Source organism: Myxine glutinosa, chromosome 1, assembly GCF_964187855.1.
Source record: "Myxine glutinosa chromosome 1, kmMyxGlut1.1, whole genome shotgun sequence".
In the NCBI taxonomy this organism is placed as follows: domain Eukaryota; kingdom Metazoa; phylum Chordata; class Myxini; order Myxiniformes; family Myxinidae; genus Myxine; species Myxine glutinosa.
Genome location: NC_136261.1, coordinates 237906147 through 237931540, shown reverse-complemented (window position 1 = coordinate 237931540; position 25394 = coordinate 237906147). Strand labels below are relative to the sequence as shown.

At 43.4% G+C, this 25394-nt stretch overlaps 1 protein-coding gene across 1 annotated transcript in view; it reads right to left on the bottom strand.

Moving 5' to 3' along the window:
* LOC137435294 (calcineurin subunit B type 1) overlaps positions 1-24760 on the bottom strand; it is a 60958-nt gene extending 36198 nt beyond the window's left edge. The window contains exons 1-3 of the mRNA XM_068128950.2: positions 24706-24760; positions 19131-19170; positions 3657-3833 (exon numbers count right to left, since the gene is read on the bottom strand). Of these exons, the coding sequence (XP_067985051.1) occupies positions 3657-3833; positions 19131-19170; positions 24706-24708 (220 nt within the window). The 5' untranslated portion in view covers positions 24709-24760. The remainder of the gene's footprint in view (positions 1-3656; positions 3834-19130; positions 19171-24705) is intronic.
* Positions 24761-25394: the final 634 nt, after the last annotated feature.

Here is a 25394-nt window from a genome sequence, read left to right as displayed (position 1 = left end):
TGGGGGTTAGAACCTCTGTCTACATTCGGCAATACCCAATAAGTTCCAACCTCCCCACCCTCCCCCCAACTACATCTCGAAGCATGTTCCATCAACCCAAGTATATTGTGAAATGGCCTTCTGTGCCTGATACCTAATTCATAAGAGCCATGGAAGGCGACAAAGGGAAATCAAAATGGAATGCTGGGAAAGGTATATAAAACAAGGCGTGTGCACAGCACAGCATGCAAATGAAGGATCTCCGTGATGTGCATGCTTGCTTCATACACAGGACTTCACTCTCAAAATGAATGTTCCACCAAGCGCCTCGTCTTTCATCTCCATGGTCATGAAAAGGTACTTCATGAGTTTGCACAACACTCAGTAAGCACAATATGTGCATCATGGTCTCTCTCCATTACAGGCACATGGTGCCCACATGTAAAGGTTTTGGCGAATTTCCAGCGCAAACGTTTGAATTAAAATAGATATTGCATTTATTATGCCACGGTGAGAAACACAAGACCAACAATGGTGGATTTCATGCACATTCATTCTTCCATATAGGTTCCAAAGCTCATGGAAAGCAGAATAACAACGGGGCAAATGGTCAACAGAAAGGCAGTGGCAAAATATGGGAAATAGATGGACAAGAATGCATGGATGCACATGCACAGTCAGGAGAAGAGCAGTTGGAGGTGAAAATAGGACAGAGTCTCATTTGGGTGCAGAAAATCCCAGAGGTAATAATGTGAGAGACGATGATGTGGCAGTGGACAGCAGACTTGTGGATCAGGAGGGAAAGGCCGGAGACAACAGACTGGGGAAGATGATTGAATGAATTGCGGTTCAAGAGGGAAATGAATGAATGGTGGTGAATGAGGGATGAATGCAAGATGAATTCATATTCAAGAGGGGGGTGGGGTGAATGAATGGTGGCGAGTGTTCAGCTAAAGACAATGTGAACGTTTCTGGAAAACAAACATGCAATTTGGGGAGCTGGGGTTTGGTGGAAGGAAAAGATGGCGGATGAAGCAAGAGCAGAATAGGGCCAGTCTCGTCTCGGCTTTGTCCCAAACGATGGAATTTTACTGGAAGAGTGCTGTGGTGATGCATGCCAGAAGGGGGCAGTACATCTTAGATTATACCATTCTTCATATGGAGACATAAATCACAATGTCCTTTCAGCATTTAGGTCGTCAACGTTAGAGATCACTGGAAAAAAAAGTAAGTCATTGTGTCCCCAAGCATCGGTTCAATTTCTTGCTAATAAAAATAAAATATTAAAGTTTCCTTTGAAAAAAGGGACGTGGATATCAAATTAACATAATGGTAACAATGAGGTAAGTACAGATAAGTACATTTACAGGATGTTTCAAAAAAAAAAGTGGACTATTTCAGCCGCCTTGTATTCTGTTGTTTCTAATGCTATACCCATCTCTCTTGCAGGTTATGGTGGTGGTTGTGGTGGTCTGCCATTTCTAACAAGTAGTCAGTAGGACCCTACGTCAACGATGGTGTTCACAGTGGAACAAAAAGTGAAAATCGTGACTGTGGTTTGAGACAAAATCCTACGTGCAGGTGCGCCAATGATAGTCAGTATTACAATGTTCACACCTGTAATGGACCTTCCAATGGGAGCATTCAGCGGTTTGTGGAGCTCTTCCAAGCACATGGAAGCATGAAAAATCAAAATAAAGGCAACAATGGCCCACCCACCAATTGTTACCAAGGGCCAAGGGAACATTGATCTTGGGAGAGATTCTGCTGTCGAAAGTCCGAAGAAATCCCACCGTCGGCGTTCTCAAGCACCGACGATCTCAACCTCATTTGTGTGACGCATTCTCACTTCTGAACTCAAGCTCCAGCCATACATCATATCTGTAAGGCATAAACTAACTCTGAATAACATGACAAGACGAATGTGTGATTGGTTCAGTGACCGAATGGAAAGGTGCCCAAATTGGATCAACTCCTTGTGGTTCAGTGATGAAGCACACCTCCATTTGAATGGGGCTATCAACAATCACAATAGCATCTTCTGGGGTGCTGAGCGTCCTGAGGAGGTGTCTGAGATGTCTCTCAAGAGCCCCAAGTCCACTTGCTTCTGTGCATTCAATGTCAGATGGGGTTTGCTGGGACCGTATTGGTTTGAGGACGCCAATGGTAAGACGGCGACAGTCAACGGCGAGCGGTACCGCGAGGTCTTACGCCGATTCCACGCTGAGCTTGCTCAACTAGTCTCCAAACCACCGCACACTACAGATTAAACCATCGACGTGCTCCACCAGCTGTTTGGAAATCGTGTCATCAGACTAGGCACAGCGCATGAGTGGGTGCCCCACAGCCCGGATTTGAATCCATTGGATCTTTTATTTTGGGGCGCTGCCAAAGGTCAAGTTTACGCCACCAAACCTCGAACCCTGGCTGTCCTGAAGCAGGAGGTGGAGGTCTACCTTCAGGCTACCACTCTAGCCAATTACAGCAGAGCTGTGGATAATTTCGGGGTCAGGATCAAAGCTTGTTTGAACAAAGGTGGAGCACACATTGAAAATGTCAATTACAAACAGCATAATGAGTGATTTGAAAATGGCATGGTGTATGGTCTCCATCAATGTATAACTGAACTTGCTACCTTTTGTAATTTCTCTCCAATAAAACATTCAAATAGTCCACTTTTTTCGAAAAACCCTGTATACGAGGGCTATTCAAGGTTGACAGGATTTATTTACTTTTATTGCAGAACATTTTGAGGAGGCTGGGTCTGCTCTTTCTGTTTGTTACAAAATCGGTGGAGTAGTATTTGACAATTTATTGTCGACCTGAATCAAGACAGGTTGCCTCTCCTTAGCAGGAGATTTTCCGCTGAGTAGCCATCGGAGTCAATCTCACATCGGTGAGGGTAATGCATCAAGGCTTGACCCACTCCATTGCCGAGCCGCAAAAGAGACCAAAGCAACGTTTGATGAGACTCGTCAAAAATTCTGCCACTTAAAAAGAGTATTTATCAGATGGCTCCTCATGGCTCGTTTCCTTCGTCATCCTCATTGGAGTTTCACATTAAGTGTTTAACATCATATTTTGAAAGGCTTTTACTCATTCTACACACATTTATAAACCCAACTTACATTCCTTTAGTTGTTACTCTTGAGAAGAAATTCAATTACGTCCATCCAAAACAAAAAGCCACTTGCTTACCAGGTATCACACACCCCATTTGGATGACGTAATAGTTTCAATATTTTAACTGCGAGCCATTTGCTCCACACACTTGTTTCTTTGCTCATCTTTATAAAGATGTACTATTGGCTACGTACATCAAATGGCCCAACAAAATCTAGATGAATCAGCAACTTTGTACCGACAAGTCTCTGGGGTTGACTACATTTGATATATCAGTTGGATAAATACACAAAGGCAGCACATCATTAATCTGGAGGCAAAAAATTTCAAACAGCCGGTAAAAAGCTGCATTTCAGACCAATTGATGATATTGCACTTTTATCTCACATCAATGGTAGCATTGTCAATATAAGTTACATTTGCAAGAGATTGTTAGTCTGTATCTTTGAACATGAAACAACATCACAGACACCAGACAAAAGCTCCTCGAAACATCAAATGTCTAACAGACTGACATAGCAACACATCATAACTGACGTATAAATAAAACACACCTTTGAAATCGACCTCGCCATTTCCATCCGTGTCAAAGATGTCAATGACTCTCTGTACCAGGGGGTTCTGCTGTAGCTCGGGCAAGGACATGAACTCGTCGACGCTGAGGGAACCCGAGTTGTCCAGGTCCAACTTACGAAAGCGCTTTCCGAGCCTTCTTATCTCATCAGCATCAACTGGCACAGAAAGCAGTCAGCAGAGATAAAATAAATTGGAGCATGCAAACAAATATTATCAACGTCTGGAATCTATGGACATCACAAAATGCCAATTTCTCTCAGTACACAAAAACTACATCCCAGAGATGAGAGAAATCCATTTACCATACTGGCAAAGATCCAGCTCATATTTATCTATCATGTAATATGGATGTATATACAGTGGCTTCAGAAAGTATTCACACCCCATGACCTTTTCACATTTTGTTGTGTTACAGCCTGATTTCAAAATGGATTAAATTGAGATGTTTTTGTCACTGATTTACACAAAATGGCCCATAATGTCAAATTGGAATTTTATTTTTTTAAATGTTTATAAGATAATTAAAAATTAAATGAAGAAATATCTAATTTACATAAGTATTCAACCCCCCTGATTAAATACTTCGTAGAAGCGCCTTTGGCAGCGATTACAGCTTCGAGTCTTCTTCGGTATATGTGTCAACTTTGCACATCTGGATGTGGGGAGTTTCTCCCATTCTTCCTTGCACATTTGGTCAAGCTCCATCAAGTTGGTTGGGGAGGGTCGATGAACAAGAATCTTCAAGTCTTTCCACAAATTCTCAATGGGATTCAAGCCAAAGTAAAAATAAAAACAAGAATTAAATGACATAAAATGTCATAGCCCCCGCCGTGGTTTTAGAAATTTGCTGTACGGAGTTAAACGCTGTCAGTCGGCCATCTTTGGTCTGATGACAAAGCAAATTCTTCTGCATATGTATACTCATGTATTGTCTTTGTGCCAAGTTTGAACAAAATCGGTCCATGAATGTCTGCGAAATAGATGGGGACACGTTTAAGTAACAAAATGGTCTCCAGTCGGCCATCCTGGATCTGATCTTGAAAAAAAAAAATGACGTGCATATGTATCCCATCATTCATTGTCTGTGTGCCAAATTTGAACAAGATCGGTAAATGCATGTCCGAAAAATGGTTGAGGACGTGGTCAATATCGAGTTCTTTACAACTAAAATGGCTGCCAGTCTACCAGTCGGCCATCTTTGTGATCAGATCGCAAAATAAAGTGAGGTGCACGTGTATGCCATCATGTATTGTGCTTGTGCCAAGTTTGAACAAAATCAGACCATGCATGTCCAATAAATTGTTGGAGACATGTTTAAGTAACAAAATGGCCACCAGTCAGCCATCTTGGATCTGATTTCGAAAAAAAATGACAAGCATATGAAAACCCATCATTCATTTCTGTGTGGCAAGTTTGACCATTGGCAAATGCATGTTCGAGAAATGGTTGAGGACATGTTCAACATTGGGTATTTTACAACTAAATTGGCGGACAGTCGGCCATCTTTGATCGCATCACGAAACAAAATGATGTGCTTATGTATACCATCATGTATTGTCTTTGAGCCAAGTGTGAACAAAATCGGTCCATACATCTCCAAGATATGGTTGCGGACGGATGGACGAGACCAAATCCATAAGCCCCCATTTCGGACTAAGTCCAACGGGGGCTAATAATAAGGACAATGACCCGAGACTAATGGTTCTCAATTGGTGGTCCATGGTGACCTTTTTCGGTGGTCCACAGGAACATTGTCCAAAGTTACACGGCCTGAGAAATAAATTTCAAACCAAAATGTTTGTTGTCAACTCTTTTTATCATGTCTCAAAAAGGAGGTCGTCTACAAAAATGTTTTATACATGGCCTGGTCGTCCGTGGACTGAAACGAGTTGAGAACCACTGCCCAAGGTTCACCTAGTAGAACCAGGGAAGCACTAGTAAGCGTGGTTGACCCACAAAATGTATAAATTAGCTGATGGTTTGAGCGAACTCTTGTGAAAGCACCATGCAGAGATGATTCCTACCAAGTTACATGTAAATCGGGTGAATCGTCAAAAGTAGCGATCCCAGAATTGCAATGACCTTTGACTTTTAAATTTACCAACTTAATATGCGATTTTCTGATGGAATTTGCAAAGCATCAGGGGGCCTTATTTCTCAGTAGTTCAACAAAGTTTGGTTTTAGCATCACTGGTGATTAAGGTTTTGCTCAAGTTTCATTGAAATGATGTATGTAGATTCAGAGAAGAAATAAAATACCTATTTTGGGTGGTCAAACCTGGACCCCCTTTGAGCCCCCATAGACCACCATACATCCTGATTTTTCTTAATGCCGTGAACAAACGTTGGTACATCATGGGTGATAAAGGTTGAGGTCAAGTTTCATCGAAATTGTTTGTGTAGTTTTGGAGAAGCAAGCAAATACCTATTTTGGGGTGGTGGGGGTCAAATCCCCCGATAGATCCTCTTAAATCTTGATTTTTTTTTAATGCCATGACCAAAAATTGGTACATCAAGGATGATGAAGATTGTGGTCAAGTTTCATCGAAATTGTTTGTGTAGTTTCAGAGAAGAAGATCCGAGTGGTTACATACTGACTGACTAACTAACGGACCCGTGTGATGCTAATACCTCACCTGAACAATTTTTTTCCAGGTGAGCTATAAAATGAGTGAATGATCTGAGTCAATCTCATTATTATGTACAAGCAACCGTAGCCACCCTATGGGTGGGGGCTTCAATTGGGAAGCCCAAATGAAAAGGAAAAATATCAGAAATTGAAGGCTTTTTTTATTTTAATCGATTTATATAAACATCAGTTGAATCATATCACACGCAAATCATCAAAATCTAAACAGTACATGGCGCCAATTTTGAAAAAAGATTGAATTCTGCAAAACGGAAGCGGCCGCGACACGTCTTTCTCAGTCGCACGTTTATGTGTGAAGAGTGCGCGCCGAATCTGTAACATGGAAGCGGCCGCTACACCTGTTTCTCAGTCGCTTTGCACACGCTGCCATGTTACTTCGGAGCCGCACGTTTATATCGGAAGAGTTCGTCAGGAGTCGATCTACTCTCTCCTGGTACATATAATTTCAACAAAAGCCACATCACTGTTCATATCGGTGAATATAATTCCATCGTGTTTGGAAAAACTAGAAAACTGGAAAACTTGGAAAATTGGGGAAAATTTTGAAAAACAATATAGCCTATTTTACTCCAAGGGGTCCCAGGAATACAGACCCAAAATATCGTTGCAATCGGTTCAGCCGTTTTTGCGGTACCTTCGAACGGACAGACGGACATTTGGTGAATTATAGTAAGATGATGTATATATGTTGTCATCTTGGTGTTTTATTTCTCAGGTATTGCAGGACCTCAATGATCAACGTGTGCCCTGTCAATCGGATGGATGCTAAACTGGGCGTCATGTCTGGTAACTTATAATTGGAGGTTAAATATTCCACAGCTTGTCCTTCACAAAGAGAAAACGAGTTATTGCCAGCAGCATGTACAAATTACAAACTCCTGCATTAATCTACAGGAGCCACTGCATCAGCGGCACAGCCGCACCTCAGTAGATGCAACCTGCGAAGCAAATCCAGAATTGAATCCCATCCAATATGCATTCACTAACAACAACAACATGTGCAGAAGAACATCTTAATAGCACATTGTAATACAATTTGGGCAATTATTGAGCCTTGTGGGTCGGTTACTGGAAAAACACATACATACTGGAGTTGCTGTGGAGGTTTGGAGGACTGACACAGTAGAGGGAGCAATATTAGAGAAGCGGCGGTTGAAAACGGAGACCACCAACCTACTTGCAACAGACCTGGTGCTTCGGCCTCGTCGTGGGAGATTCCAACAACGTCGGGAGGTTTAGATTCCACAGAATTTAGGAGAGAGATGTGATACTGGGGTGCTAGGCCTAGCCCAGAGAGAAGAGTGTTGCTCCGAGGAACTCTGCACAAAAGGCCGTGGAGGCTGTGAATTACGCAATAATTTACTGTCTGAAATGAGGGTGGTTGTTCCTCAGTGGGTCTTTTCACATTTAAAAAAAAAAAAAAAAAAATTCGGCTGTTTGATCATTATTTTTACCTGCGACATGTCACGGGTTTACAAGAGCTTTGCATTGCTGCTGTTGCTGTTGTTGTTGTTGTTGTTTTTCTTCTTCTTCTTGTTGGGGGTCGATTTTTGAAATGTGCACCCATTGGTCAGCCAGCTGCTGGACCACACTCACATCCGTCGCTCGACTCCACCCACCATAATCACTGTGATAAAATGATATGGCCGCTATCTTGGTTTTCTGGTGGGTGTAACACATTAGGCCTGGAGGACTCTGCTGATTATACTTCCACTATAGATTTGCATTGGCTTTGTTTGGGTCGGGTGTTATTGAAGATGAGGGACCTCCAAAATCGAATCATATGTCGAATAATAGTAAGGTTTAATCAAGCCTGTCAGGATATGGCAATCAAGCATTACGTTCCGCAAATTATTTCATAGTGCATTAAATGTGTGTTTCCCAATCGTGCTGCTCGTCTTTTAAAAGTGCTTTAAATGTACGTTTCCCAATCGGCCCGTTACCGGATTTTGTCACAGGTTGTGGCAACAGTGCGGTCAATCTTGTTATAGTATATTAATAGGGGTACCCAGCGTTCCCTGGTGCTGTTCGCATCCCATTGGCATCTTGAAGAAATTAAATTTAAAATTCTATTTTTTTGTGGATGCCTAAAACACTTCTCTACACTAAGTAATGGGGTCGAGGATCATTTAATATGGTCTTTCACATAGCTACCAAGGTTTAGGCGCTATGGAGCGATTTAAAAAGAAAATCCAATTCTCAAAATGTTCAAAAACATGGTTTGGCTAGAACACTCACAAGTGAACCTCTGAAAGTTTGCCATAGATCCGTTCAGCCATCTCTGAGAAGAATGGTGACAGACAGAAAAACATCTCTTATAACTATAGATTTTAATTTTTTTTTGTATACAGAGTCGAGGCTCGTGAAAGAGCTAACATTTATCAAACAAACAAATCAAACAAACAAGTAAACAAAGTATATAAAAATGGGAGCGGTCGACAAGATGGGGAGAGAAGGGGAGGAAGCACACAAACACAACATTTGAGGGCAGGGACATCGGGAGATGTGTGGGAGGCAGAGGGCCTGGGGGGAGGCAGGATAGGTATAAAACGCAAGGACACCAAGGACTTCCAGGAAAGAAGACAAAAGTCACCTCAAAAAAGTGGATTTGGGGTGAAATTAGCGGGGGTAGAAAAGATCAAGGTTTTGGATTGGGGAAGATAAGAGATGGTGGTGAACAGCCGTTTTAAAGACCTGGAGGGAGGAGTGGGATTGAAGAGAGTGAGGGAGTTTGTTCCAGAGGTGGGAGAAAAGAGGAATGAAGGAGTGAAGGTGAGCAGAGAGTCTTGATTTTGGCAGTTTAACCATAAGAGGGTTGCAGGCAGATCTTGTGCGACCTGCAGGAATATTTGGGGGACAGAGCCCAGAGAGAGCTGGGGGAGCAAGGCCGGAGAGGAGTCGGTAGAAGACGGAAAGACCACCAACCTGCCTGCGGTGAGTAAGTGAAAGGCCCTCGGAGATAGCGTCATCGCAGGAGATTCCAATGATTCTGAAAGCTTTGGTTTCAACAGCGTGAAGACGAGCTAGGTGTGAGGCAGGAGCACCAGCCCAGAGGGGAGAGCAGTATTCCATTGAGCTACGGATGAAAGCCTTGTATGTGGTGAGGAGCTCAGGTGTGCCAAGGAAGGACTTCGCACGACGGAGGATGCCCAGTCGGCGACTGGCTTTGGAGGCCAGCTTGGAAATGTGGTTTTCCCAGGAAAGATCATGGCAGATAGTGAGACCCAAAAGCTTGAGTGACAATTACAATTGACAACCTTGTAATTACAATTATATTGTAATTATATTGCAATATAATTGTAATACACGAAGAGGTCGACATTGTACACCAATACCCACCAGCGTACTGCTGTCTACAGTCCCACTGCTTTCCCCGACTTGATGTTGGTGGGTTTTTAAGACATAATCTGACCGTATGACCTGGCGAATGCCACGATCTTGGTGCTGCAAATCAATAGTTTTGTCGTCGTGGTTCCACCTGTATAGTTGTTGTCCTTCCGCATACATCTGGAAAGCCAATGCCTCAATTTTTCGTTTATATTTTGTATCTGTCTTTCAGCCAATCATGCAATAACCGCTTGGCGTACACAGATGATCCATTCCGCATTGGAAAGGTCTTGGATCGGGGAATGACAGGGGGATATATTTGAAGAGTCTTGGATAAGGGAGTGACATGAGAATATATTCGAGGTTTTTAATTTCATGAGTTTTGGCTACGAACACAAATAATGATCCAGTCCGCCTTGCGTAAACTTACGAGACAAAATGATATCCATTTTTTGCACTTATGGTTTATAGTAGGTCAAATGGAGGTCAAACGGTTTATAGAAATGCTAAGATTATTTAGCAGATCTGCTCTGCTAAATAATCTTGACCACTGAACCATCTCAAGGGAAGGATGCAATGACAGTTGACAACATGATTATTTTGCTTTGACAAATCGAAGATTATTCATCATCCTTAAGAGGACACGGGTTTAATGGACAAATCAAGTAATAAGGTGGGAATGGATTGGGCACAAGATGGGCAAATTAATACTGTCATTGGATTATTTTGAAGCACGTTTATAACTTAATATATCAGTATGACAATGGCAGCTTCAAGCTATTTAAAATCGCTGCCCTTTCTAAGAGTGCACCAGAGGCCTTTATACACAGAGTTTGGCCAACTCGGTTTCAGTTTTAGCGATCAAGTGACAACAGGCGCCATGTTAAAGCCCGACGCACAAGCTACAAAATCTAAATAAACAGGTCTACTGACTACTGCTGTATATTTATCGTGATCGCTTGTAAATGTACAACTTTCACCTTAAAACTGAGGGAAATGCCGTGCTGTTCTGCATGGGGAAACTCCAATCGAAGGGAAAAGGGAGCAAAGATGCATTATTTCCCTCGAGATGCATTATTTCCCTCCATTTACATTTCGCTGTCGGACAACATGGACCAACTTCTATCAACTCATCCAAAACTCTCTCTTCCTCATATGTGGCGACTTCAACTGTCATCATGCCAGCTGGTTGGGTGTGGGTTCCTCTCTCACCAGCCATGGCACCTCAGCAAAGGACTTCTGCGACTCTTTGGGACTGACACAATCTGTCAATTTCCCGACCCGGATCTCAGTCAATGGAGCATCTTCTCTTCTCGACTTGGTAATGACAAACATCCCTGAAAATGTCTGCTGCTCTTCTTCTGCTCCAATCGGCTCATCTGATCATGTGCTTGTCAAAGTGGACATCTCTCTGGCCATTCTCAGAGAGCCTCCTCAGTGCCGATGAGTCTGACATTTCACTCAGGCTGACTGGCATGGTCTGCAAGCAACCATCAATCATCTGGACTAGTCTCCCATCTCTACTGCCTCTGACATCAATTCTTCCTGGGATTTCTTCCAAAGCAAACTGCTCTCTCTCATGCACAGATTTATCCCATCTCGTCTTCAGTTGTCTTACCCTTCCTCCCCGTCCATGGTACACTGAATCTTGTGGTGAGGCAGTTGCCCTGAAACAACTTGCCTTTGCCTCTTGGAAGGCAAATCCAACTGAAGGCAATCTCAGTTCCTTCCACCAAGCTCGGAACAAGTGTGTGTCTACCCTCAGGAGAGCCAGGAAGCGCTATCTCTCCACACTTAAGATTGAACTCTCAAACCTGTCTCCTTCCTCCAAATCCTGGTGGCATCTGGTCAAATCCATTTCTGGTGTTTGTTCCCCCTCCATCCCCTCGCTCACTTCAAATGGCTACGCAGTTGACACAGCACGCGACAAAGCCGAATGCCTCAACTCTGTGTTTGCCTCAAAATCTTGTGTCCCAGACCCATCTCTCTCTGTTCCCACCTTTCCCAATCGAACCCAACTGCTCCTGAACTCTGTGTCCTTCTCTCCTGACAAGGTGGAGAAGTTTTTTCAAACCTCGGCTCTGATTCTGCAACTGGACCAGACAGCATCAGCCTACGGGTCCTAAAATCCTGCTCTGCCGCTCTATCTCACCGTCTCTCTGTTCTTTTCACCCTCTTTTGCTCAAGGTAATCTGCCAGCATCCTGGAATCAGCAAACATTACCGCTTTACACAAAAAGGTGCAAAAACAGATCCTTGCAACTACAGACCAATCAGCCTGCTCCCAATTATCAGCAAAGTCATGGAATCCATCATTGCTTCGGATATCAAATCCTTCCTCTTCTCCAATGGCTTGATCTCTGATCATCAATTTGGATTCAGACCAGGTCATTCTACTCTGGACATGTTGCTTCTGCTGTCTCAACAATGGATGGAGGACCTCAATGCCAAACAGGAAATCAGAGCTGTCTCCCTTGACATATCACGTGCTTTCGATACGGTGTTACGGATTCGTCACTTCCGTTGTGGTTGTTTTCATCCACTGTAAACATTTCTGATTCCATGTATTTATTATTGTTGTCATTTAAAGGGAATAGATATTTCTATTTTCAAAAGTTAAAAGTTAATGTTTTAAATGAAACAGGAACCGGATGGCAACGAAGAGGAAGAGGAGGAAAAAGAGGGCGGAGCGAGTGAGTCGGACAAGAAAGCCGAGGTGTTCCGTGTTCTGAAGCGAACGTTGTCGAACGGGAGTCACTAGCGAACTTTCGAGTTTCCCGGGAAAGGGGTCCCTGCGACAGAGTTGTCATCGCTGTGACCGATCAACCTGCGTGTCAGGTTTTTGGCGGTGGATTCCGAGGAGAATTATCGTCGGGCCGTGCCGTCTCAAGAACGGGTCGTCGGCCATTTTGACTCGTGCGCTTCGCGCGTCGAGCAAGGTTTCTTTGCTTCGTCAGCCGTTTTCACTGCTTTCAGACGTATCTGGTGTGTGTGTGTGCACCGTGGCTTCTGAAGATTAATTTGCGGTTCGCCGACTGTGAGCCGTGAAAGTCCATACCCGAGGGTGTGATTTCCCAGTCGCCTTGAGGGCACCTTTGTGCAGCTTTGGGCTGTGTGACTGTACTTGCCATCCGCACGGGATTCTGGTCTCGATTGGACATCGTTTTGGCGATCGCTGGGGCGAATCAACTTTGGGCTTGAAGCCGGGAATAAGAGACATTGGGGATGTTCTTGTTTCACTCACTTGGAGCACAGTGAGTTACATATCACAAAACTGATGGTACCATCATAGGACATATTGATTGTACTTTTGATTACTATTATTGTTGTACTGTTATTCTTGTGTGATCTTAATACAATATTTGTTTGTGAGTAACAATTGGGGTGGCTTCTCCATTGATCTTTGACATACAGAATAACACATTTTTCTGCCGTGACTCCTCTCAGGGCTCGGAGGTACACCGTGACCAGGGGGTCTGGGAGGAGCACGTAACAATGGTCTGGCACCCAGCTCTGCTCACCAAACTCTCCTCCTATGGTATCCATGGAAATCTCCACTCATAGCTTGCGGACTTCCTCTCTGGTCGTAGGCAACATGTGGCCCTGAATGGATTTCTGTCATCTACCCTTCCTGTTCTGGCTGGAGTTCCCCAAGGTAGTGTTCTGGGCCTTGTGCCATCTCTGGTCTTCATCAATGATCTCTCCGACTCTCTGGAAAATCCTCTCTATCTCTTTGCTAATGACCACTATCTGCCGCTCCATTCCTCATCCCTCAGATCGGCAGTCTGCAGCCTCCTCACTCTCTGCAGACCTGGACAAAATCACAGACTGGTCAAACAAGTGGAACATGTCTTTCAATCCTGACAAATCTCACACTCTTACTATGTCTCTCCGAAAAGACCGACTGGAAAACCCTCCCATCTACTTTCTCAACAATCCTCTTCAAGAAGTTCTGTCGCTCAAGCTTTTGGGTCTCACTATCTGCCATGATCTTTCTTGGGAAAACTACATTTCCAAGCTGGCCTCCAAAGCCAGTCGCCGACTAGGCATTCTCCGTCATGCGAAGTCCATCCTTGGCACACCTGAGCTCCTCACCACATACAAGGCTTTCATCTGCAGCTCAATGGAATACTGTTCCCCCCCCTCCCCCCCCCCCCCCCCCCCTCTGGGCTGGTGCTCCTGCCTCACACCTAGCTCGGCTTCACGCTGTTGAAACCAAAGCTTTCAGAATCATTGGAATCTCCTGCGATGAAGCTAATTCCGAGGGCCTTTCACTCACTCACCGCAGGCAGGTTGGTGGTCTTTCTGTCTTCTACTGACTCCTCTCCGGCCTTTCTCCCCCAGCTCTCTCTGTGCTCTGTCCCCCCCAATATTCCTTCAGGTCGCACAAGATCTGCCAGCAACCCTCTTATGGTTAAACTGCCAAAATCTAGGCTCTCTGCTCACCTTCACTCTTTCATTCCCCTTTTCTCCCACCTCTGGAACAAACTCCCCCACTCCCTTCAATCCCACTCCTCCCTCCAGGTCTTTAAAACAGCTGTTCACCACCATCTCTTATCTTCCCCCATCCAAAACCTTGATCTTTTCTACCCCTGTTAATTCACCCCAGATCCACTTTTTGAAATACCGTCCATGTATGTTTATACCTCTCCCAACCCCCCCCCCCCTCCCCCACCTTCCCATGCCTCCTCCCCCCAAGCCCTCTCCCTCCCACAGATCTCCCGATGTCCCTGTTCTCTGCTGTTGTACTTGTGTAGTTCCCTCTCTCTCCCTATCTTGTCTCCCGCTCCCTTTATTGTATGTTTTGTGTGTCCCTTTTTTTTTTTTTGCTATTACTGCTCGCTCTTACACGAGCCTTGATCTTGTATACCAAAAAAAAAAAAAAAAAAATTGGCTTCTCAATTGTGACGACCTCGACAACTTGATGAAGTTTCATGATGATCGGTTTGGAATTGTGACCTGTAGGCAAGTGACAAACAAACAAACAAACAGACAGAATAACAAAAGCAACCGACCAATATACTTGAACAATCTTCGATTTTGCAAGTAACAAGCAATCAGACATGTGTGAAAACATAACCTTCATCCACCTTCAGCGGTGAGGCGGATGTAATGATCGATGTGGAATGCCATTTTGCTCTCGTGAGCAGGAAGTGGGGAGGACACAGTGGTGGGGTTGGGGGAGGGGAGCAAAGATGTGACAGAGTTGGAAGGGTGAGGTTGAGGCTTTGTTGGGAGGAGTGGGAAGGAAGGGAGGTGTTTGAGGAGTTGTGGAGTTGTGGGGAGAAGGGCATTGAGGAGTTTTGGTAGGGGGGATGGGGTGGGGAGGGGCTTTGGAGGTTTGAGGTGGGTGAGGGATTGAAGCCTCAGGATTGGAAGGGGAAGGGTTGAGGACTTGGGGTTAGGAGGCAGAAGATGAGGGCTTTTGATGACTTGGTCTTTGTGAGGAGTAGAGGGGGAGGTTAAGGACCTGAAGTTATATTTTACATTGTGTGGATGTTTGTGGGTCCCTGCTGATATATACAGGGTGTTCAAAAAAGACCTGAACAACTTTGCTTGTTAATATACTTGGTACCACAAATGATACAACAATACCCTTTGTTTTATATGACAAGAAACTCAAAAGTTTTTATTTTCAGGTCTGATGGTTTAAAATAAAAGAAAATGGCGACTCCACAGGATAAAGCTCAGTGCATCAAATGGTTCATTCAGATGAGATCCGACACGCAAGTTCAGCATAACTTCCGTACAAGGTATGGAAGGAATCCGCCACCACGGACTATTATCAGAGAGTGGTACAAGAGGTTTAAGAAGACTGGAAGTTGCCAGATACTGAAAAGTACCGGTTTACCAAGCACAAGTGCAGCAGATGTTGAACAGTATATGAATCATTTCAGAAAAGTGCCAGGAAATCAATCCGGCACGCATCCAGAGAACTGGGTTTACCAACCACCACTGTATACAGGATTTTGCATAAAAGACTGATGCTTTGTACCCATAAAATGCAGATTTTGCAGGAACTCAAACCAAATGACGGACCCAAATGCAAGGCATTTGCCTTGGAAACACTGTTATATAAAGGATGTTGAAGATTACCTGAAAAAGGTCATGTTCACAGACAAATATTGCTTTCATGTATCGGGGAAGGACAACCAGCACAATGTGAGGTTCTGGGGCTCTGAAAACCCCCCACATGGTCATTGAATACACACACGACAGTCCAAGGGTCAATGCGTGGGTGGGTCCGTTTTTCTTTTCGGAGGACACAGTAACCTCAACAGTCAACAATTTACATGAACATGTTGGAAGGGTTTGCCTTCCCACAGATTGAAGACCTGCAACAACCCGAATACCTGCAAATCATTTTTCAACAGGACGGCGCTCCCCCTCATTGGGGCTTTAGTGGTTCAAGTCATCCTGAATGGAAAATTTCCAGGTCGCTGGATTGGCTGAGATGGACCAATCGTCTGACCCCACGATCAACAGACATAACGCTGCTTGATTTTTAGCTGTGACGAGCAGCTCTATGAGAGGACCGCGTTGTTGTTGTTGTTGGGGTGCCTTTTTGAACAGCGCATGCGCATACACTCGGATGTGCGTTGGTATGAGGTAAGAACATTGCGGACTAAAATCGCGATTTGTTTGAAGAAACCAGAATAAATTTAGCAACAAAGACAACATGAAAGTTTTCATATCAATCTCGTTTCACAGAACTTGACACAAATTAGGTGTAATTAACATATATATACATACATGAAAACAATTTGCACAGGGGCCGAGCCTCGGGGATGCTTAGTCCACCAGCAGAATCCCAGCGTATGCAGGTACCAGGTACACAATACAAATAGACATACAGCGGAGTGAGAAATACCAAAGAAGCGACCACAGTGTGAGACTTGGAATATGGTCACACTTAACCGGTGAAATACGGTTGCATGGACATTTACCTCAGACCAAAACAGAACAGAAATAACATTCACGTCCATACATTACATGTAATCAGTTGATGAAGCATGTTGCGTCGCAAAACAAAGGACAAGACCAGAACTGAAAGACAAAAAGACGCCAGTGCATGCGTATAATTTAATGACTGGTCGAATTTGGTAGCGCATATTGCAACGGATATCCTCATGATTCTACACGTCCAGCTGGTGACCACAATGTGGTCATTTTTCTCGTTAGCCGCGTCGCAAGACGCTGGTCATAGAGTGCCCTCTGCTGTTGTTCTTGTTCTTCTTGTTCTTCTTCTTCTTGTTCTTGTTGTTCTTGTTGTTCTTGCAGAGAAGACAAAACCTCAAAGCTCCACCCATTCTGGGAACCATAGCTCCACCCATTGTGGGAGAGGCTTCATATAAACAAATATCCACCATTTTATTAACTCGCATAGCTTTGAGGCCAGTTTTGTAGGCCCGTGGTGTCTTGCTCTCTCACACAGTTTTCTTTCAAATCAAATTCGATATATCATTTCATTTTTCACAGTCGCTAACATAGTTTTAGACTCGGTTGAAAAAAACGGGAAGAAAATCCGATGAAAGTTGCCCTTTATAGAACGAAATGAATTCTCAAAGGCCTGTAACTTCAAGTCCATTGAGATATATTTTGTTTAAATCGCGGCATGGTCAGTCATACACCGCCCGAAATAACAGACAGGAAAATGCCGAGATATATATATTTTGTTTAAATCGCGGCATGGTCAGTCATACACCGCCCGAAATAACAGATGGGAAAATGCCGAGATATATTAAAAATTCGTCCATTTGATGACAATCGTCACGATGAAATATTTAATTTATACGTCGTCACAATAATGTGGAGAGAGGAGCATAGCTTCGTTCACGTGTCGCCACACACGGGAAATTGCCGAGATATATATTTTTTAAATCGCGGCATTGTCAGTCATACACCGCCTGAAATAACAGACGGGAAAATGCCGAGATATATTAAAAATTCGTCCATTTCATGACAATCGTCACGATGAAATATTTAATTTATACGTCGTCACAATAATGTGGAGAGAGGAGCATAGCTTCGTTCACGCGTCGCCACACACGGGAAATTGCCGAGATATATATTTTTTAAATCGCGCATGGTCAGTCATACACCGCCTGAAATAACAGACGGGAAAATGCCGAGATATATTAAAAATTCGTCGCCACACACGGGAAATTGCCGAGATATATTTTCACTTTGCACAAAAATAACATCAAGTAATCGAATCAATAGGAATGTTCTGTGCCTATAACATCGACGTTATAGGCACAGCTGCATCTAGGCATTGTGTAACATCGACGCGGCTTTTGTTTAAATTAAAACTTTTTGTACTTGTTTTTTTTTTCGGTTGGGGTTCGTCAAATGCGTTGTCTACAATACCAAGTTGACAAACCTGAAGGATCTTCGTTCTCCGATCACAGCTGCGTGCACACTGGTTGACGCAAACATTCTGAGCCGAACATGGCAATAATTCATGTACCGCCTTGATGTCCTGTGCACGACCAACAGAGCTCACGTTGAAGTGTGTCGATGGTGTGCACAAAGCTTTACGAGTTTCTGTCTCATATAAACCAAAGGGTTGTATCATTTGTGGATCTTCGAAATATATTAACAACCAAAGTTGGCCAGGTGTTTTTGGAACACACTGAATATGAATAATCATGAGAACATCATTTGCACAAAAAGGCCAAGATGTATCGTATTTGTACTTCATTTTAACACCAAGATAGCCTGGCCTGAGACCCCAGGGGTATGCATAGTCCCCTCAGATCTGTCTAACCTGGGTTCAAATCTCAAACCAGCTATAAACTGCCATCCTGGTGTTTCTCAGGCAATGCGAGGCATCAATGTGTGTGCCGTCCCTTGGATGGACGTTAGACTGTGAATAATATCTGGTAGCATATAGTTGGAGGTTAAAGTGTCCACAGCTTGCTTTTCATAAAAAGCAAGCGAGTTATTACCAGCACCATTAACAAATTACAAAATCCTGCATTAATCAACATGGGTCACCACATCAGCATTGATGCAACTAGTTATATGTAATCAGAATTTAATGATTATGTAATCAGAATTTATTGATATTTGATATGATATTTGAATTGATATTTGAATTTATTGATTATTGATATGTAATCAGAATTTAATGATTCTGATTATATGTAATCAGAATGCCCAATCCAGAATTTAATGCCTTAACAACAAAATGCTTCGCCAGTTTTTCCTCTTATTCTTTTACTCTATAGCCCTACACTACCAGCCCCAAACAAGGCGGAGAACCTTTACTGCCTCTCGACCTTGATAAGGGCGAATTTCAATATTAAAAAGAAGATTTTAAAATAAAAAACACAACATGTGCTGAAGGACATCTTTTTGGCCAATTTGGCCAAATTTGGCCAATTATTGAGCCTTGTAGGAAAAAGTTTTGTTTTTTTGCGCATGCATTTGTTCACACAATTGAACAGACGAACAGACACAGGCCTACTCACAGTGTGTACACATATCCAATGGGTAGCTCATCTCGTTCCCCTGGAGACACAGAAGAGCGGGGCAACAGAAATTGAGAGTTGTATATCATGGAAAACAAGAAAAGCCACTGAGAATGTTGTTGTTGTTTTTTTTCCCCAAAAACGAATTTCCAATAAGCAAATCGGAGAGCACTTCTTAAACTCCATGATTAAAACATGTTTAGTGACATCTAAAAACCAAACAAAATATTCCCATAAAATATGAAGTCTGTGCATTCAAAAGTTGAAACTATCAAGAGGAACATAGCACTGAATCTTTGCATTTCCCAGGAAAGGGGTCACGCTCATCAAGAAAAATAGTTGCGGGAGATATGTTGCAGCAGGGAAGGCAGCTGGAAATTAAACCCCCAAGCATTGCCTTGCGATGATGGAGCGATTAATGCCACGTGTGACAGCAGGCTAACATTGGGGCGGGGAGGCGATGCCAACGTCTGACGGTGAACAAGAGTGCCATTCGACAACAGCAAAGGAGATATTTCAATCTTGGAACCCCAGTGTACGTGCAATAAGATAAAAACAGTATGCTGCGTGCTTCCAGAATGGGAATCATATTGGAGAGGAAAAACCAGCAACCTATATTTTACAATTTCAGGGAAACATCCTCAGTAACCACTGTAAACGGAAATTACACTGTCTTCCCATTCCTCCAACCTCGGTAGCAAACATCCAGTGTCCCATGTGTGTCTCCACAACATGGTGTGGTTGTACCATTCACATTCTGCGTACTATTCATAGTCCGACAGGATGGTGCTGGAGGTGCGCAATTGCATTCGAGCTGTTTTAGTTTATGGCCCAACCATCAACTGTCAGATTGGTGCTGATTGGACACGGTGCTACGTCACAAAGTGTCACGTCTCTTAATAGGGCAGATAGAGCGGAGGTGATTTGCTAAGCTGAGTGTCCTGTTGGCTAGCATTAGTTGGTCGACGTTGAAGATACCATGATGTATTTTGCGAAGAGTACAGTGCATTCAGAAAGTATTCAGACCCCGTCACTTTTTTCACATTTTGTTATGTTGCAGCCTTATGCTGAAATCGTTTAAATTCATTTTTTCCCTCATCAATCTACACTCAATACCCCATAATGACCAAGAGAAAACAGGATTTTAGAAAGTTTTGCAAATTTATTAAAAAGAAAAAACTGAAATATCACATTGACATAAGTATTCATACCCTTTCCTATGACACTTGAAATTTAGCTCAGGTGCCTCCCATTTCTCTTGATCATCTTTGAGATGTTTCTACACCTTGATTGGAGTCCACCTGTGGTAAATTCAATTGATTGGACATGATTTGGAAAGGTACACACCTGTCTATATAAGGTCTCACAGCTGACGATGCATATCAGAGCAAAAACCAAGCCATGAGGTCGAAGGAACTGCCTGCAGAGCTCAGAGACAGCATTTTGTCGAGGCACAGATCTGGGGAAGCCTACAAAAAAAATTCTGCTGCATTGAAGGTTCCCAAGAGCATCGTGGCCTCCATAATTCTTAAATGGAAGAAGTTTGAAACAACCAGGACTCTTCCTAGAGCTGGCCGCCCGGCCAAACTGAGCAATCGTGGGAGAAGGGCCTTGGTAAGAGAGGTGACCAAGAACCCGATGGTCACTCTGGCTGAGCTCCAGAGATCCTGTGTGGAGATGGGAGAAACTTCCAGAAGGACAACCATTACTGCAACACTCCACCGATCTGGGCTTCATGGCAGAGTGGCCAGACGGAAGCCTCTCCTCAGTGAAAGACACATGAAAGCCCACAGAATCTTGTTTCTCAGTCTGAGAGTCCTTTAGGTGCTTTTTTGCAAACTCCAAGCGAGCTTTCATGCTCGTCGATTTCATGTTCATATAAAAGGACGTTTGACGCATCAAGCCCGTGCCGTATTGTGTCACAAGTTGTGGTTCCGTATTGTTCCACAAGTAGTGGTTCCGTATTGTGCCACAAGTAGTGGTTCCGTATTGTTCCACAAGTAGTGGTTCCGTATTGTTCCACAAGTTGTGGTTCCGTATTGTTCCACAAGTTGTGGTTCCGCATTGTTCCACAAGTAGTAGTTCCGTATTGTGCCACAAGTAGTGGTTCCGTATTGTGCCACAAGCAGTGGTTCCATATTGTGCCACAAGTAGTGGTTCCGTATTGTGCCACAAGTAGTGGTTCCGTATTGTTCCACAAGTAGTGGTTCCATATTGCCACAAGTTGTGGTTCCGTATTGTGTCACAAGTTGTGGTTCCGTATTGTCCCACAAGTAGTGGTTCCATATTGTGCCACAAGTAGTGGTTCCGTATTGTGCCACAAGTAGTGGTTCTGTATTGTGCCACGAGAAGTGGTTCCGTATTGTGCCGCAAGCAGTGGTTCCGTATTGTGCCACAAGTAGTAGTTCTGTATTGTGCCACAAGTACTAGTTCCGTATTGTGCCACAAGTAGTGGTTCCGTATCATGCCACAAGTAGTGGTTCCGTATCGTGCCACAAGTAGTGGTTCCGTATCGTGCCACAAGTAGTGGTTCCGTATCGTGCCACAAGTAGTGGTTCTGTATCGTGCCACAAGTAGTGGTTCCGTATTGTGCCACAAGTAGTGGTTCCGTATTGTTCCACAAGTAGTGGTTCCGTATTGTGCCACAAGTAGTGGTTCCGTATTGTTCCACAAGTAGTGGTTCCGTATTGTTCCACAAGTAGTGGTTCCGTATTGTTCCACAAGTAGTGGTTCCGTATTGTGCCACAAGTAGTGGTTCCGTATTGTGCCACAAGTAGTGGTTCCGTATTGTGCCACAAGTAGTGGTTCCGTATTGTGCCACAAGTAGTGGTTCCGTATTGTTCCACAAGTAGTGGTTCCGTATTACGCCACCAGTATAGTGGTTGCCACATTGTGCCAAAAGTAATGGTTGGGGTATTGCTCCACAAGTATTGGTTCCCGTATATTGTTCCACATGTAGTGGTTCCCGTGTATTGTTCCACAAGTATTGGTTCCCGTGTATTGTTCCACAAGTTGTGGTTCCCGTATATTGTTCCACAAGTTGTGGTTCCCGTATATTGTTCCACAAGTATAGTGGTTCCCATATATTGTTCCACAAATATCGTGGTTCCCATATATTGTTCCACAAGTAGTGGTTCCCGCATATTGTTCCACGAGTATAGTGGTTCCCATATATTGTTCCACAAATATCGTGGTTCCCATATATTGTTCCACAAATATCGTGGTTCCCATATATTGTTCCACAAGTAGTGGTTCCCGTATATATTGTTCCACTAATACAGTGGTTCCCACATATTGTTCCACCAGTATCGTGGTTCCGGTATATTGTTCCACTCGTATCGTGGTTCCCGTATATTGTTCCACTTGTATCGTGGTTCCCGTATATTGTTCCACTCGTAAAGTGGCTCCCATATATTGTTCCACTAGTATCGTGGTTCCCATATATTGTTCCACTCGTATTGTGGTTCCCATATATTGTTCCACTCGTATCGTGGTTCCCGTATATTGTTCCACTGGTATCGTGGTTCCCATATATTGTTCCACTAGTATCGTGGTTCCGGTATATTGTTCCACTAGTATCGTGGTTCCGGTATATTGTTCCACTAGTATTGTGGTTCCGGTATATTGTTCCACTAGTATCGTGTTTGCCGTATATAGTTCCACTCGTATCATGGTTCCCATATATTGTTCCACTAATATTGTGGTTCCCATATATTGTTCCACTCGTATCGTGGTTTCCATATATTGTTCCACTAATATCGTGGTTCCCGTATACATTGTTCCACTAGTATCGTGGTTCCCCTATATTGTTCCACTGGTATCGTGGTTCCCGTAAATTGTTCCATTCGTATCGCGGTTCCGGTATTATGTGCCACGAGAATCGTGGTTCCCATATATTATTCCACTAGTATCGTGGTTCCCATATATTGTTCAACTAGTATCGTGGTTCACATATATAGTTCCACTCGTATCATGGTTCCCATATATAGTTCCACTCGTATTGTGGTTCCCATATATTGTTCCACTCGTATCGTGGTTCCCATATATTGTTCCACTGGTATCGTGGTTGCTGTATATTGTTGCACTGGTATCGTGGTTCCCATATATTGTTCCACTAGTATCGTGGTTCCCATATATTGTTCCACTAGTATCGTGGTTCCCATATATTGTTCCACTCGTATCGGGGTTCCCGTATATATTGTTCGACTGGTATCATGGTTCCCATATGTTGTTCCACTAGGATCGTGGTTCCCATATATTCTTCCACTCGTATCGTGGTTCCCATATATTCTTCCACTCGTATCGTGGTTTCCATATTTTGTTCCACTCGTATCGTGGTTGCCATATATTGTTCCACTCGTATCGTGATTCCCATATATTGTTCCACCAGTATCGTGGTTCCCATATATTGTTCCACTCGTATCGTGGTTCCCATATATTGTTCCACTCGTATCGTGGTTCTCATATATTGTTCTACTAGTATCGTGGTTCCCATATATTGTTCCACTCGTATCGTGGTTCTCATATATTGTTCCACTAGTATCGTGGTTCCCGTATATTGTTCCCATATATTGTTCCACTAGTATCGTGGTTGCCGTATATTGTTCCCATATATTGTTCCACGAGTATCGTGGTTGCCGTATATGTATATTTTTCCCATATATTGTTGCACTCGTATCGTGGTTGCCGTATATTGTTCCACTAGTATCGTGGTTGCCGTATATGTATATTTTTCCCATATATTGTTGCACTAGTATCGTGGTTGCCGTATATTGTTCCACTCGTATCGTGGTTCTCATATATTGTTCCACTAGTATCGTGGTTCCCGTATATTGTTCCCATATATTGTTCCACTAGTATCGTGGTTGCCGTATATGTATATTTTTCCCATATATTGTTCCACGAGTATCGTGGTTGCCGTATATGTATATTTTTCCCATATATTGTTGCACTAGTATCGTGGTTCCCATATATTGTTCCACTTCCAAAAGCGTGAGTTTCGTGCTGAATGAGCATCTACTAGAAGCCTCCACATTCATCGATTCACCGATCATTGACTCACTGTATAAGCAAAGGAGGAGGTGCAGGATCCCAGGGCAGCGACACATCAATGACGTGAAAATAATAATGATATGACGTAGTAAGTCAATAACAGCACGAAGCACAATATTATATACAACACCGTATAATGATACTGTAAACCTGAAACTGCATGCAGGTGGTCGCCCAATTAAAGCGAATTATTGTACTTTCATCAGACAAACTATATGCTATTGTTATAGTTCATTAAATTATAATTACAACTGGTCGGTGTATTTTGAAAGGCGACAATAATTAATAAACATATTGTGCTGTTTGCGTCTGTTTCAACAGCTGCGATGAATATAATTAATTAAACGATAAATATAATTTCCATGTTTTCTTCACAATCGAGACGAGACGGAACGGTTGGAATATTGACTAATGTGATATATTAAATAAAATCGGTTCGAGGTGCACGGACATTGTACGCGCATTATCATCATATTCACAATGTTCCACAAAAGGCACAGGGCGGTTTGCAGGTTCGACTCACCATGGTGACGCCGGTTGTGGTATCCTTGAGGCGGCCGGTTGCAGTAGTGGTTGCAATGCCGTGGTGCACCGTAAGATCAGGAGCCTCTTGTGTGGTCGACGCGGCTCCTCCCAATCCGGGACGTTTCTGCGACAACGAGCTGGTGTTTGAGGCGGGGGAAACACGAGGAAGAGGAAGACGCGAAATCCGTCGAGGAGGAGGAAGAAGAAGAAGAAGAAGTCGGGAGGTACATTGATCGGGTGAAAGGCGTGCTGGTGGCGGGAGGAATTTGCGTTAATGAGGAAGAAGAGCGAAAATAAAGGTGAATAAATAGGTTTAAGAGAGAGGAAAATAAGGTTTCGGGTTGGAGGCTGAAGCAGTGGTTCATTAAATACATTTTGAGGTGCATGAAAAGGAACAGGTAAGTGGAGGGACATATTAGGAGGAGGAGGAGGAAAGTACAGGAGGAGGAAGAGTAGGTACAAATAAAAAAAATATGGAAATAAACAGGTGCAGGATGAGAAGATGGTGTCATTTATTATTTATTATTTTCAACAGGGGCGAGGCTCATTGAAAAGGAAGGTAGACCTGGTAGCTGGACAAAGGCAGGAGAGGGAGGAGACACTGAAACTAGCAGGTAATAGGTGGATGGGTTAGGAAAGGTTACTGGGGATAATAAAGATCATGGGTCAAAATTGTGGGTGACAAGA